The sequence below is a fragment of the Mus caroli genome, chromosome 5 (genome assembly GCF_900094665.2).
Source record: "Mus caroli chromosome 5, CAROLI_EIJ_v1.1, whole genome shotgun sequence".
In the NCBI taxonomy this organism is placed as follows: Eukaryota; Metazoa; Chordata; class Mammalia; order Rodentia; family Muridae; genus Mus; species Mus caroli.
In genome coordinates, this window is record NC_034574.1 from 79,463,170 (window position 1) to 79,480,057 (window position 16,888).

Sequence of the window (16,888 nt, forward strand, 5' to 3'; positions counted from 1 at the left end):
GGAATGGGTGGGTAGGGAAGTGGGGGGCGCTATGGGGGACTTTTGGGATAGCATTGGAAATGTAATTGAGGAAAATATGTAATAAAAATATTAAAAATAAATAAATAAATAAATAAAAAATTTCAAAGCTTCTGTAAAGCAATAGACCGCCAATAAGACAAGAAAGCCACCAACAGATTAGGGAAGGATATTTACCAATCCTAAATCAGACAGAGGACTAATATACAATATATATAAGGAACTTAAGAAGATGGACTCCAGAAAATCAAATAAGCATATTGAAAAATGGAGTAGGAATCTAAACAAAGAATTCTCACCTGAGTAATACCGAAGGGCTGAGAAGCACCTGAAAAAATGTTCAACATCCTTAATCATCAGGGAAATGCAAATCAAAACAATCTTGAGATTCCACCTCACACCAGTCAGTATGGCTAAGATCAAAAATTAAGGTGACAGTAGATGCTGGCAAGGATGTGGAGAAAGAGGGACACTCCTCCATTGTTGGTGAAATTGCAAACTGGTACAACCACTTTGGAAATCAGTCTGGCAGTTCCTCAGAAAATTGGACACAGTACTACCGGAAGATCCAGCAATACCTCTCCTGGGCATATACCCAGAAGATGTTCCAACTTGTAATAAGGACACATGCTCCACTATGTTCATAGCAGCCTTCCTTATAATAGCCAGAAGCTGGAAAGAACTCAGATGTCCCTCAACAGAGGAGTGGATACAGAAAATGTGGTACATTTACACAATAGAGCTACTCAGCAATTAAAAACAATGAATTCATGAAATTCTTAGGCAAATGGATGGATCTGGAGGATATCANCCTGAGTGAGGTAACCCAATCACAAAAAAACTCACATGATATGCCCTCACTGATAAGCAGATATTAAACCCAGAAACTTAGACTATTCAAGATACAATTTATAAAACACATAAAACTCAAGAAGAAGGAAGACCAAAATGTGGATACTTTGTTCCTTAGAATGGGGAACAAAATACCCGTGGAAGGAGTTACAGAGACAAAGTTCGGAGCTGAGACAGAAGAAAAGACCATCCAGAGACTGCCCCACCCAGGGATCCATCCCATATACAACTACCAAACCAAGACACTATTGCATATGCCAGCAAGATTTTGCTGACAGGAACCTGATATAGCTATCTCTCGTGAAGCTATGCCAGTGCCTGTCAAATACAGAAGTAGATGCTCACAGTCATCTATTAGATGGAATACAGGGCCCCTAAAGAAGGAGCTAGAGAAAGTAACCAAGGAGCTAAAGGGGTCAGCAACCCTATAGGAGGGTCAACAATATGAACTAACCAGTACCCCACAGAACTGTGTCTCTAGTTGCATATGTAGCAGAGGATGGCCTAGTTGGCCATCAATGGGAGGAGAGGCCCTTGGTCTTGCGAAGATCATGTACCACACTACAGGGGAATGCCAGGGCCAGGAAGAGGGAGTGGGTGGGTTGGGGAGCAGGGCAGGGGGAGGCTATGGGGGACTTTCAGGATAACATTTGAAAAGTAAATGAAGAAAATATCTAATTACGAAAAAAAGAAAATGAACATTTTGAGTACTTTGATGGTTTTTTTTGGGACAAAATTGCTCTAATCTGATTTTGATGGGAGTTGCATATAACGAATTGCACTAAAAACCATTGAATCCCACACTTTAAATTTTAATAATTGTTGACATTTTAATCTGAAAATTGTCAAGGTTTCTGCAAGCAATGGACAATGTAGGTGGGCTTATATTTCAGGAATGGAAAAATGACTCGGAATCTCATTCAGTTCAGCACTCAATGCAGTTGGCAGGCAACAGATCTAAGAGAGAATATTAAATGGGGTGGGGGTATTGTTGATGGTAAGCAATTTGTTACACATAATAACAAAAGCATCAGAGACTTAGAACGATTATTATGTGCTTACAAAATAAAAAGCTCTTAGCTCTAGAATAATGATCCTCCCACACACTTGCATTTTCTTCTACTGGGTGGAAAACAGTTCATTAGAGATCCCTTGTAACCCAGTGAGTCCTCTAAAGGTGTAATGTGCATTAGAGATCCCTCGTAACCCAGTGAGCCCTCCAAAGGTGTAATGTGCATTTGCATCACCTGGCACACGTCAGAGCCGAGAAAAGATGAGCAATTGAAAGCCTCACACTTACATTCAGGCTGCTGAAACCAAGAAAGCTACTGTCTTGTGAATGCTTCTCAGCTCCATTTCTTCTTTCCCGTGCCTGAACTTGTGAGACATGATTGTTTTTCCAACTTACCTGAGCACAGAAACATTTATATCTCAAGTGTTTAGCATTTTAAAAATACACAGTGTTCTTGGAGCTCAGGAAACTGCTACTTTGAATACTTATTGACTTGTCCAAAGCAGGAGAGAAAACACCACTTAAAGGACATGTTTATTCATATTTAAATACACAAGAAAACTTTTGGAGATGTGCCTGTTTCCATATTGAAAACTTTAGAAACTATGTTCAAGCTTTTTTTGTTTTGTTTTGTTTTGGAGACAGGGTTTCTCTGTATAGCCTTTACTGTCCTGGAACTCACTCTGTAGACCAGACTGGCCTTGAACTCAGAAACCTGCCTGTCTCTGCCTCCCAAGTGCAGGGATTAAAGGCATGTGCCACCACTGCCTAGAGTTAAAGCTTTATAGATCAGTCATTTCCTAAGACTGCTCTTAAAATTTAATGTGCACGTGAATTTACTGCTAAAATGCACATTTTAAGTTGGTGATTCTGGGTACAAGACTTCATTTCCAAAGATCTTCTAAATTATGTATAACTATTATACTATCTTATAGCAGGAGCTTTCGAAACAATTAGACTACAGAAGTTCAAAGACAAAATGAAAAGCTTTTATTAACACATACTAGGTCCCTGTTTCTTAAAGTCATCTATTAGGCAAGTTTCTTCACTAGATGTTGAAACCCTTAGCTTATTGTACCATTAAAATATACTAACCCTAGAATGAAGCTAAGTATAATTTGATTTTTATAGAAAAAGAATGGAAGAAGAACTGTGGGTGTCTATGTTCAGGACATAGTGATGAGATATGTATTGTTTCCCTTGTTACTGTCTCTACAAAATATGTTCCAAAGTGATGAGGAATTGGTACTCTCCAAATATTCTTTTGAATACAGGGGGTGGTAATATTGATAAAAATGTGTGCATTCTCCAATGATTAATTGCATTGTTAAATATAGACCTAAATATAAAAACGTTCTTGACAATTATCAAGAGGATAACCTTGTTAAATTTGAAAAGAAGGATATATGCAAGGCACATGAAATTCATTTAAAATGTTTGGGGTCAGGAATGGGGAGATTGGAAATGAAATGCTAAGGATGATGGAGAGGAGGAATGCAGAAGAATACATCATTAAACATACAAATTATAGTTATGAAAAAATCATGGATAAGGAGTTTGAAGGACAAAGATACTTCAAAATATATTGAGTAAAACAAGTCAAGATAGATGGTACAAACATTCTTTCAGAACAGCTGACAAATGGTTACAACATATGACTTAATGAGGAGAACTGGAATTGTGCCCTGTTTGTATTCCTCATGGTTAGTTTTGTTTAATTATTCTCTCTAGTAAATGACAATTGTTCTCCTGGACCAAGTGAAAAGGAAGCTTTTAGTGAATCATGGACCACGCCTAAGATTAGTTATTTCAAATGTTTTTAAGTAGTATTTACTTTCATCAATGTATTTTTCAAACATCAACCTTGTATGGTTTTCAGAATCAGAACAAAGAACTGGGCTGCTCTGTATCATTTTCCCGGGATACTTCAGCTTATGACAAAGTGAGCAGAATTGCATGGTCTATGAAACAAAAGTTCTGCCACCATTTTAAGAGGTGTCATTTCTCAGAGCTTATGAGATACACTGCATATTATGTTCTTTTGTCCTGGGAAGCAGTTTTCATGGAGGGCTTGGGGGAGTGCTATGATCAGTACCTTATTCTAGACTTCATTTTTCTTCTGTGTCATTGAAACAAAGAATCGATGAGGTTTCTGATGACTGCCACACTTTTCTCCAGTCTTCCTTTGCATTGAAGGGACCTCCTCAGTTCCATGACCTTTTCATCAAGGAGATGCTCCCCCTCTCCTAAGGCTCCCCAACTTTGTCAGCACTGTATTCATGACAGTAGTATATAGTAGGAGTCGGGAAGAGGAATCTGTTACATCATACTCTATTCAAAAATGCCACAATGATAATATCACATTGTGGTTAACTGAGGAGAACAGGTGTGTCTGCTCACATGTCAATTACTTTTCTGTCCATCTCATCAATTGTCTTACACTGGATTGTAAGCTCAGTGAGGGACAGAGGGAGGCAGATGCCACAGTATACTCAAGCATCTAGACTGAACCTATCCCAGCTGATTTCTCATCCAGTGTTCATCTATTCTGTGAACCTGGGAAGTCATTTAACTCTTAATTCCTTCATCTGCCAATTAGAGGCAACAGGGCTTAACTTCCAGTTGTATTAGAATAAATGAGTTTAAATTTTGTTAAAGCGACTAGGATAGATGATGTTTGGTTCTTGGTAGGCCCTGTACTAGGGCTTGGTATATTAAAACAAAAACAACAAAACAAAATGAATGCAGTCACTGATTGATTTGTTTCATGCCATCCTACCCAAGTCTGTACAGGCTATGATGGAGGTAAAGGCAGTCACTGATTGATTTGTTTCATACCATCCTACCCAAGTCTGTACAGGCTGTGATGGAGGTAAAGCCTTGTCTAGTCTGAGTTCTGCCACACTTTCTAACACTGAGTGGAAAGCCAGACATCAAAGGGATTCTTTTTTTTTCTTGAACAATGTATCTCATAGTCAGTTGTTTCAGGTTTTATATAAAACTGCATATGAAACACTATACAAAGCCTCATATCTTTAAATTATTACACAAGTAATATAGAAGATACAGTTGTGACAACTATTGGTTTTGAAATCACACAGTCCTATTTGACTACTAGAAAGTGACAAAATCTCTCTGAACTTTAGTTTCTATGTGCAAAAAAAAAAAATGAGAATACATACTTAGAAGTTGTGAAGATTAAATGAAGTACTGTTAATAAATTATATTTTTTCTTCTCTATAAATCCTATTTTTAGTTGGAAATATACTTTTAACATGCAATAAAACTGATAAATCATTTAAAATATTTAATTGACAAAAAAATTAAAATTCAAGTGAGTAGCAGAGTAGTAATTTTAGATTTATTTATTTATTATATGTACAGCATTCTGCCTGTATGTATCTCTGCAGGCCAGAAGAGGGCACCAATCTCATTACAGATGGTTGTGAGCCACCATGTGGTTGCTGGGAATTGAACTCAGAGCAGGCGGTGCTCTTAACTTCTGAACCATCTCTCCAGCCCTGAAGAGTACTTTTTTTATAACAACATGCTGGAAGATTGGTAGCAGTTTGTAGAATAGCAGAATATTGGCAACTGCAAGGAATTTCAAAAGCATCTCCTTCCCCTTTCTCATGCAGATGAATAAAATGATATGTAGACAGACAGACACAGTACTACAAAGGCCAATATTTAGGCTTCTTGATGTTTTGCCCAAGAATTTTCTTGGAAGTTTTATTTTTTTGTAATCCACTGTGTGATGGTTGCTACATATATGTAGTGTTTATTAATGGACACTGGAAGCATCCATAACTACTGAATGCATACATTGTTCTGCTAGCCATTGGAGGCATGATAGCAGGTGGCTGAAGTGTTGTCCTTGTTTTCAAACCCTCATTTCTATCTGAGATAAGGTCTAGGTGTCACCTCTTCTAGGTATTTCATAGTCATAGAAACATTCACTTTCATGAAAGCATTGCCTTTTGTTGGTAGTAAATAGAGCAAATGTGCAGCATAATACATATGTAGTATTCAGTATAAACAATAAAAGTTTAATTCCAGAGTTGTGATTCTGGCTGATGGTCGTCTGTATTGTTGTATTATATGGCTCGTTTGGACAGCCTTAATAACTGGACACTGAGAGGCCCATTCTGTGGTTGACTTCTCCATTAGAGTCAGTAATAAATGTGGTTGGTACTCTGCTGCTCAGCCTAGACTGAAGGCCAAATGCTCCCAAAGCTGTCCTTTTCTAAAACAGCCTTGTCTTTCTCTTTCTGTCCCCTTCTCAAACTCCTAAACACCTTTTGCTAGTTTCTTTGTCTTTAATTGCTTAGTGTTGTTTCATGTTCTGTTTATTTTCTCTCCATTTCCTCTAGCTGACCTAATTCAGACAGTTTTCATTACCGTTTCTGCCAATCATGTGCATAAGAAGAGAAGGAGCTTGGGAACTGCAAATTTTCATATTCACCATCCACACAATTTCCAACAATCTGGCTGTGCTGTTCAAAAAATCTACATTTAGGAATCTTATAGCCAAGAATAACCAAAGTTCATATTTTAAGTAACATTGATCTATGCATAATGTTTTGGCTGTAATGTCCAACTGCAACCTTCATGTATCTCTACTTGACATTTAGCATTCATGTTTCTGAAATGAAGTGTTCATTTTATATTTTCTAACTCTCACAACCTTCTCTTGTTCCTCTCCAATGAATAGATATTTCCTCAAATTTTCTGTCTTATTGAATGATTCCAGTATCAAGCAAGTTTTTCATGTCACTCTAGCAGAAAATGCTCCTGTTCATGGTCTTTAGTTGCTTTACAGTTCTTTTTAGGATATCATGTAAACTCTCTAATTGCCTTTAAAAGAGTGTGCAATCTGTTCTGTATGCTCCAAAGACTCTGCTTATATATAGGTTTTCAAGGAAGCTTCCCATGAACAGGCAGATTGGTATGTTTTTCACGACAATGGACATTTCAGTGTCTTCTTACTAGCAAAAGTGAAATGGAAAATTCTTAGTCACTAATATGGTTGGCTTTTTAGCCAGTAAAGTTTGGATTTTCAGTTAATATTGCCTGATATTGCTGAAATTTCCACAACGAAAATGCTTCACAGTTGCTTGCATTCATCCTAATTAATCAAAGCCCCTCAAGTCTTTGCTTGTGGCATTACTATAATTAGAATTGGACAGTCATTCACTTATTTAGTTTTTTAGTGGGTGTTCTTCCAATAAATAAGAAAATAACAGGTCTCTGCTCTTTTCATTTTAATTCTGCACACCTCGTATCTAATGGTTTCTAATAAGAAAAGCAGACTTGTGCCCAACTGATGAGTAAATAACATATAAGATAAACAATAATAAGACAAATACTACAAAGGCAATATTAAACAATACAGTTTTGCCATAGGATCTTAAAGCTCATTTTCCATGAGGAGAACATTTTTGCTTCTCACAGAATGATTATGGTCTCCATGGACTACTGACTGCCTTCTAGGCTTACAGAGTATTACACAGTGACCTCAAGAATAGACAGTGTCGAGCCGGGTGTGGTGGCGTATGCCTTTAATCCCAGCACTCGGGAGGCAGAGGGAGGCGGATTTCTGAGTTCGAGGCCATCCTGGCCTGCAGAGTGAGTTCCAGAACAGCCAGGGCTATACAGAGAAACCCTGTCTCGAAAAACCAAAACCAAAACCAAAACCAAAACCAAAACCAAAACCAAAACCAAAACCAAAACCAAAACCAAACAAACAAATAAAAAGAATAGACAGTGTCACACAGAAAATAGAGCTAGAGGAGAGAAGAACTAATCCTTCACTTGAAACTTAGGAGAAAGGAAAGTGAGAACCATCCTTTTTAACAAGCTGGGAAATAAAAGAGAATGAGTGGGGTCAGGGAGAAACCAAGAATGTAGAGAATTGAAAGCATACTGGAGACCATATATGGTAGAGAGAATGAACGGCCATGGAATGCTTATAAGTAAGACAAGCAAGGAGACTTACATAAGATTTTGCAGTGTGGATGATCACTAAGAGCTAAACAAGAATTGTTTAAGAGGTGTTTTAATGAGAAACCATTTCCACTTGGATAAAATTATTGGCAAACATAAGCGTGCACACCATGTGTCACAGAAAACTAACTTGTAGGAATATACCCTAAAGGGACTCTGTGTATCTGTAACACTGAATCTGCTTTGGAGCACTCTGTGTTTATATGTCAGCTGTAGGACACCCTTAGAATGTAATTCTGATAACTAGGATCATAGATATACTAGTACATACTTCACAGTACAATTTTGATCACATCTAATGCATTTGTGGATATAGAAGTTATGTTTTAAGTGATATGCCCCAAAGGTGGAAAGCCATGAAGACAATGAAGGGCATTAAGACATCACTCACAGACAATGGTTGCACTAGAGAAGGTGAAGAGAGGGAAGCTGGAGCACATGGTATGTTTGTGCAGGTGCCTACAAGGGCATGGATATCAGTGATATCATTTCTTTTAAGAAAATATTAATTATCCATAAATACATTTTAAAATGTCCACAGCTTTGAGAAGCCATTACTTTGCTTACTAAAATTATTATTTTGAATCTTTTTACTTTTAAAAGCATTCAATATAGGCAATTTATTTGTAAGTCTAACAGCAGACATTGCAGGAGCTGCATCTTTTCAAGATTACATGCCACTCTTCTTGGTTTGTTTGTAAGCAGTGCCCGGTATAGTTGCTATTATATAGCATTTTCTGAGTTATTATTTGATTTGTTTCTGAATTATTCATGTAAGCTGCTATATAGTAAGCCTGTGTTATAAATATTATGTTGTATTTATCTTTGAATGAATGCTAAAGACTTTCAATTTGAAAATAGCTTGTTTTGACTTTGGAGTACTGAGCCCTAAATGTCTTTATCCATCCCCTCTCTTGAAGGCTCAGGGATCTATGCAGAAGAGGAAGCCAAAAGATTGTCAGAGGCAGAGATGATGGATGACTCCAAAAGACACTGTCTTCCAGACACAACTGCGCTGATGCACGTGACCTCACAGAGACTTTACAATTCATATCTGACAAACCTGAGCACTGAGAAAGGGAGTGGATAAAAACATCTGACCCTTAACCAAGAAGCTATCTGCAATTGATGCACCCTGGGAAAATAAACATCAGTTTCTTCCAATGGAATGTCACTCATTCTATCAACCACATTTCAAAGAAGGCCCCATGTGCGGGAGCAGCTGGCCAACACAAAATAGACTCCATGATTTTTGTGTGTGTGTGTGCTCTTTGCTTTGTATCTATATTTTTGTCTGTCTTGTTTTTGACATTTGTTATTTGTGCTGTAGGGGCTTTTAAGAGAGAGGGAGAGAGAGAGAGGAAGAGAGAGAGGGAGAGAGGGAGCTAGAAAACAAGAAGTTGAGTGGGTAACAGGGCGAAAGAATATGATCAAAATTTATGTTAAAGACTTTTAAATGAGGAATTTCAAAAGAATAGCTCATTTGTGCTTGATTATCATTCACTTATTTTTAATAGATATATAAAGAAAAGAAAAAAATTGTTTATAGGGTGACAAATGGTATTTTGATATTTGTATGTATTATGTAATGTTTAAATCAGCATATGTGTGTCTATGTGTCCTAAAATATTTATCATTTTCTTATGATAAAAAGTTCAAGTGTTTTTTATACATATGGTATACTATTAGTAGATTATCTTCTGTGATCATCTTTGATTGGAATTTATGTATGTTATATTTCATCATGATACCTATCATAATAAAACTTGAAAATAAAAAGGATGGGAGATAGATGTAGCTATAAAGAAGATTTTAGAAAAATCCTGTTACTACGGAGGAGAGATATTAAAACAGGAACTGGGATGGATCCCCAGGTATGGCAGTCTCTAGATGGCCCATCCTTTCATCTCCCTTCCAAACTTTGTCTCTGTAACTCCTTCCATGTGTTTTGTTCCCAATTCTAAGAAGGGGCAAAGTGTCCACACTTTGGTCTTCATTCTTCTTGAATTTCATGTGTTTTGCAAATTGTATCTTATATCTTGGGTATTCTAAGTTTCTGGGCTAATATTCACTTATCAGTGAGTACATATCATGTGAGTTCTTTTGTGATTGNGTTACCTCACTCAGGATGATGCCCTCCAGGTCCATCCATTTGCCTAGGAATTTCATGAATTCGTTCTTTTTAATAGCTGAGTAGTACTCCATTGTGTAAATGTACCACATTTTCTGTATCCATTTCTCTGTAGAGGGGCCTCTGGGTTCTTTCCAGCTTCTGGCTATTATAAATAAGGCTGCTATGAACATAATCAGCCTCCAAACGCTGACACCATTGCACATACTAGCAAGATTTTGCTGAACGGACCCTGATATAGCTGTCTCTTGTGAGGCTATGCTGGGGCCTAGCAAACACAGAAGTGGATGCTCACAGTCAGCAATTGGATGGATCACAGGGCCCCCAATGGAGGAGCTAGAGAAAGTACCCCAGGAGCTAAAGGGGTCTGCAACCCTATAGGTGGAACAACCATATGAACTAACCAGTACCCTGGAGCTCTTGTCTCTAGCTGCATATGTATCAGAAGATGGCCTAGTCTGCCGTCAGTGGAAAGAGAGGCCCATTGGTCTTGCAAACTCTATATGCCTCAGTACAGGAGAATGCCAGGGCCAAAAAGTGGGAGTAGGTGGGTAAGGGGAGTGGGGTGGGGGGAGGGTATGGGGAACTTTTGGGATAGCATTGGAAATGTAAATGAAGAAAAAACCTAATTAAAAAAATACAGGAACTTTTGGAAGAAGGATTTTTTTAAGTGAAGATAATTCTACATGTCCTAATACAGATGATAATGTTTCAGCAAGAGGAAGCATGTGTTATGTTAATGTTAAGGTTGGGCAGACTTACTTTAGAGGCACCAACAGCAGACAGTTTACAGTTTCATAGTTCACAGAACAGTTTAAGTTTCAGGAAAAAAAATGAAATTTTAAAGAAATCCTTTTCGAGTGATTTCCAGTAGTCAAATTGAAAATAGATATGAACTGATTTGCTATAAATATCTAACCTTGGATGACAAACAGGAGCTGACCTTTCTTTGTTTTATCATGACATCATCACTTCTTCATCCCATCCCAACATTAGATGGTCTCCACGACCACAGAGACATATTGGTGTTCACCTACCTAGGTTTTATAAAGAAATATACCCTCTGCCCAATGAGTCACAAATTTAAACATGGATTTTTGCAAGCTGAAACAATTCAGAGACCAAAATGCAAACAGTAGAGAAGGTGTAAAACACATTTGGATACAGACAAACTCATTTTTCAACTTATCTCATGTTCTTTCAGGCTTGTATTACAGGCCCTTATTCTGATAGACTTTGGCATGTCTCTGTATTCAGCTAATTGCATCATGAACAGTGACATAAGAGAAGAGAAAGGAAACATGGTTTGTTATGAAGGGAGGAGCTCTGCCAGGACCTGTCTGTTCCTGGGTTGAGGTATGCTCATGTACCTTAAGTCTTTCTTTAAACTGTTCTGAATCCTGACTTGAAAATCATCAACCTGCTTTCTAAATCTCAGCCTCATCTTGCAATTTTTATGAAATCTGATGGATAGGAATACTCTAGATGGACCTAAGAAATTCTGGAATACCACAGAACTTAAATGAATAACAATTATTTCCCAACATAAGAGCCTAGGTTCTAGGGTCTGATTTGGGATTTCTGTCCTGAAAGACAGGAACACAGATAAAGAAAGGATCATATCATGTATGCAACCTTCAGGAAAGAGCAACTTGATGAGATACAAGAGTGCAAAGCATGTAGAAGAGCAATCAAATACCCCAAGAAAGCTCACTGTCAAACATAAAGGTTTCAGAGTTATTGAAAGATGCATCTAAAATTACGTTAAAAACTGCCTAGAATTACCTTTAAAAAGTATTATAGAAATGTTTTCCATTTTTCCTACCCGACCTGATGCCTGACCTCTCAAAACATGTGGAAGAACTGGGAAACTGGAATTGAATAAAAGAACTCCCTGTGTCATTTGAATACTTTCCCCAATTCCACATGTTGGAGGGTTTAAGATTTAATCAGATTGATGGAGTGCACTGTCTCCCATTCAAGCTTCTGCAAATGTCAGAACTGCATCAAATTTGCATAATTATGGATTATAGATATTTCATGCTAATGAACAAAGAGAAAACAATTACAGTAGAAACAGCTTCTCTAAGAGGTAAAATGTGGGCAAATGTAGAGACTGTGGAACCAAGTTTCCAAGAGAAATATGAAATAATTTATTTTTATGTTATTGTTGGAAATGTAGACTGTCATCTATTTTCCACTATTTCCTTTACTTGTAAGCATACTCATATAGATATAATCTCGCATGAGTTTTTATTATTCAATATGGTTTAATTTTTGTTTCTTCTGTTTCTAATGAGATTAAAGAAAAACTCAACTGTACTTAAACCTACACAGTGTTGCTTTTATTGATCCTTCTTTTAGCATAGCCTGCCAGTTATGGTGATATATTTTTCTATGCTAATTGAAACTCAATATATACAATATATATGCATCTGTAATGATTTTCATTATGTTACCTAAGCTTGTACTGCCTGAAGGCAGGTTAGGAGACTTGTTTTTTATGTAAATGTTTATGAAAAATAATTGACCATCAACCAAACTGAAAATTGGAGAGATGGCAGTTTTCTTAAATATATTGGTGATACTAAGTAAAAATAGAAATATCATTATTGCATAAAGTATAGACAAATACTGCCTTTAACTTCTTAGGAAGGGCTTTAGGATTTATGTCATATTTAGTAGCCAGTGCTGATACTGTTAGGAGTCAAAATATCTAAATTTCAAAATGTTGTAAAGCAACAGAGGAAGTGTTTTACTGATTATATATTTTAAAAGTTCACACTTCTGTTTCTGTAAACTGAGACATGACAAATAAAAACCCTTCCTTTTTAAAAGATGAGTTCATAACGCTAAATCATCTTCTCAGCTTTATTTATTTGGTTTAAACAAATCCCCCCCCCCCATCCCAAAGGCAGAGAATCAGCTAAACATGCTATCTAAACACCAGGCACATTACTTAAACAATCTCCAAAAGCTTCACTCAAGTTTTCAAAGAAGTGAATGTAATTGTTTTAGACAGCCCAAATTTCTTAGACATCTTTGCATCTCACATGCTTTAAGACACAGTAAAACTTATAAAGCTACAGAGGCAAAAGCAGGTCTTACCTATACATTTTACTCTTGAATAATGAAGAGGTCCTTGCTTCTGTGTGTCCAGCTGCCTTGAGATTCCCTCTCAACTGAATGACTCTTTCGTGTTCTGTGTACCTGAAGCCAAAGGAGGAAATCCCATGTAATTAAAACCCAACTTGTAAAACAAGTCTGAAAGAATCAACTTGAGCCAATAGTGTGACTTGTGGTCCAGAATAAAAGATGGGGAAACCTTACAAATCAAAAACAATCCCATTTATTCTGGTAAGTAGTGAATAAACATGACTCTAGGTGGCAGGTATTTTTATTTCACAACCCTGTGACCACACATCTCAGGGTCGTTTTTATTCAGGAGGATGTGGCACTTCTGCTTATTATCATAAACTTCATTCTTCACTACAGAAAACCAAGAACTAAAAGAAAATACTTCCCATGCACTGACAGACACTCTCTCTGAATACGATTTTCTCTGTGATAAAAGGAGAGAGAGAGAGAGAGAGAGAGAGAGAGAGAGAGAGAGAGAGAGAACACTTGAGTAGGGAGGACACATTGTTATGGGACAAACAAGCATGAAAGTCGAAATTAAAACACACCTACTCTTATTCCAAATATTGTCTCCTGAAAAAGCATCTTAACTCAGGTATCTAGAAGATAAGCAAAGAAAAGGAGAGTATGGATGTGTGGAGCATTGGGGCAAAGATGCAAGATTAGGAGTGTTTCTAGGCAAGAGCAGAACCTGAGAAGATGCACAGGCAAGAGTAGTATGGCAATGAGAAAGGGCATTCCTGCCTCATGTGTTGGCAAGGAGGATGGGTGAAGTTGGATGGCTGTGCTGGGAATGCTCCCTAGGAAATAATGAAAACTGAAGAATTGAAATGGAATACAATCAGATTGGGTATTAAAACTTGAATTCCACTACTTGAATTTTCACTAACTGTGTAACTTGAGGTGGGGAGCTAGTTGGGGTGTATTAGTCAGTGGTAGGGCACTTACTTCACATGCGTGAGGTCCTGGGTTCAGTACAGAAAAGAAAAGAAAAGAAAAGAAAAGAAAAGAAAAGAAAAGAAAAGAAAAGAAAAGAAAAGAAAAAAGGAGAGGAAAGGAAAGAAAACAAAGCAACAAAACAAAACTTATTCCTTCATGAATTTCTGTGTGCCCCTGAGAAGTAAAAAGCTGAAGAGGTTCTTAGAGAAGGCTTTTGACTAATACATCATTGATAAGCAATGGCTAATGAATTTACCATAGGAATTCAATTAAAACAAGTGATCAGTCACACATTTTAAAATAGAATGACAATGTAGACAACACTGATAGAACTAAGTGGTAATCCCCCTTTACACATTATAAACTCATCTTTAGACATTCTATCTCATGCCTGATTCTGTATTTAGTATTTTCGATGAGAGGAGTGAAATACATTTTCAAAATTACACATTTTACCTGAATTTTTTTTTCTTTTTAGTTTTTTTATTTCCTAACTTCAAGTTATTCATTTATAGAACACTCTCTTCAGTGCATTTGAATAGTATCCTGGTACAAAAGTTTATATTGTATTATAATACTCAATGTTATTCCATGAAAATGTTCTGATTTCTAAGTCTTATATCTAGTAGCTTATATTTCTCAATATAATTTCAAACTCAAAAAATTAAAGTACCTATATTTAATATTTATTAACAATTTATACAATTGTTAACAATAGATTCATCATTAAGTACAGAAACTGCTTTTCTAATGCAGAATGTTTTAAATCATTTAGATTTTTTTTTCTATTTCAGCTGATTTTTTTGTTAACTTCATAAACATAGTATTTCTATTTCATGTTCCTACTGAATTGGGTCTTAAAATACACTGAGAATTCGTATTGGATCAAATAAGTGCAAAAGCTGTCTTTGAACTAACAATTATCCTCACACCTCCACTTCCCAAGTACCAAGATTATAGGTGTGTATTACTAGACATAGGAAGTCTTAATATTTTAATGGCTTTACCTTTTAAATTTATTTTAATATTTTTCTATATTTGAAATGCTGCCTTCTGTTTCATTTACAACAATTTCTCTTAAAAGTTAGCCCTTTCTCCTACATCTTATGATTTCTGTATACTCATTTCTATGGATTCATCAAGAGTATTTTTACCAAACAGGTGCTTAATTAAGACATACTGTTTAAATGTTCAACATTTTACTCTCCTTCCATACATCTACTGCTAATCGGTTACACAATGTCACAACAGAACTTGAAAATGAGTCAAGGGAGTGTCATGGGGAAAACTGTACTCAGTCTGAAAGTGACTTCCTGGATGCTTACAATGGGCTCAACACAGAAAGGGAGGTGGGGCTGAAATTACGTCTGGCTGGTGAGACCAAGTAATTGTTCATAATAGGAGCTAGTTTTAAAGGTGTTGACTCTTAATCTTCAGATCCACAGGGAGTGGCAGGAAAGAACTTGACTGATTCTATTCTTAATCAAAAAGAACTGGGAATGTAGAATTGCATTATACACAAAACATAAGAATTAATTCTCCATTAGGCTTGGTTTTCGTTCTGCTGTTGTATGATTTTCAAGGCAACCTGCCAGGGTGATTGACACAGCCTTCAAGGAGATAGCAGAGATCAGTTAGATTGCAGAAGATGGACTCATGTAAGAGATACTGACATTGGGGGTTTTTGTCTTTTGAGGGTGAAAGAAAGAGATTATGACTAAAATAGTATCTTTAAGTTGGTCACTCTTAAGCCCTGGAATATTTATTGTTTAATACCTATTGTGTCTTGGCTTAGATGGAAAGATGATTCACTTGGTGTTGCTCATCAAAACATTGTGAGTAAAAATCAAAGGAGAACCCAGCAACAACCTGAAGCCGATGATCTAAAGGGTGTGACCAGTAGTGTTTTCTTTGTTTTTGGAGTTTGTTTATTCATCTAGTTCAGGGAAACACAGTCATATGGGTGTTCATGAATTTGTCATAACCTCCTTTACAAAGTTTACAATAATGATGGAAAATAATTATAAAGGAAAAGCAAACAAACATACAAAAAGGGGGGGGGGGACAGAAAATAAAGGTAATACAACTTCCACACCCAAGGCTCAACAAGCGTTGCAAAAGGGGCAGAAAGACATAAAAGCTAGGGGATCAGAAAGTTGGCTGTGAGACTGTTTCTCCTAGAATGTCAGCTATTCTTATAAAGTCTCACCAACAAGGCTGCCTATACATGAGCTAAACAATGATGGTGCTGTGTGTGTGTGTGTGTGTGTGTCTGTGTGAAAAACAACAATGAATGAAAAAAGAGGACATAAATTTGAAAGTGAGCAAAGAAGTATACATGGAAAGGTTTGGAGGGACAAAAAGAAAGGAAAAAATAATGTAATTATTATATCAAAAAGTGGAAACAATTAAAAAATAAAAGTAGTGTATGTGCCAACCTAAAAAAGCTATAAAATTATATTTAATTACAAACATGTGTATTCATTTTTCATATTAGGTTAAAATTGGGTAATAATTATATTTTAAAATGTAAACAAATTTAATTTTATGGATTGTAATTGTAACTTGTAAGCAATTAGAAATAAGATGGGTAATAAAACCTCATTTCAGAGTTTTGTCAATTGAGAAGAGGAAACATCTTTTTTGGAAAGATTCTCTTAAATAAAAGCTTTGCTCTTTTATTTACTATCCAACAAGGCTTTGAAAAATTATTTCCCCCTCTAGAGATTATTATTTTACTTTTCTTACACGTAAAAATGGAGTTACATACTATTCTCAAAGAGTTATGAAAA

General features: G+C 36.4%; 1 protein-coding gene across 1 annotated transcript in view; it reads right to left on the reverse strand.

Moving 5' to 3' along the window:
• Positions 1–13,197, reverse strand: part of LOC110295227 (transmembrane protease serine 11D) — a 64,349-nt gene extending 51,152 nt beyond the window's left edge. The window contains exon 1 of the mRNA XM_021163708.1: positions 13,128–13,197. Coding sequence (XP_021019367.1) covers positions 13,128–13,135 — 8 coding nt within the window. The 5' untranslated portion in view covers positions 13,136–13,197. The remainder of the gene's footprint in view (positions 1–13,127) is intronic.
• Positions 13,198–16,888: the final 3,691 nt, after the last annotated feature.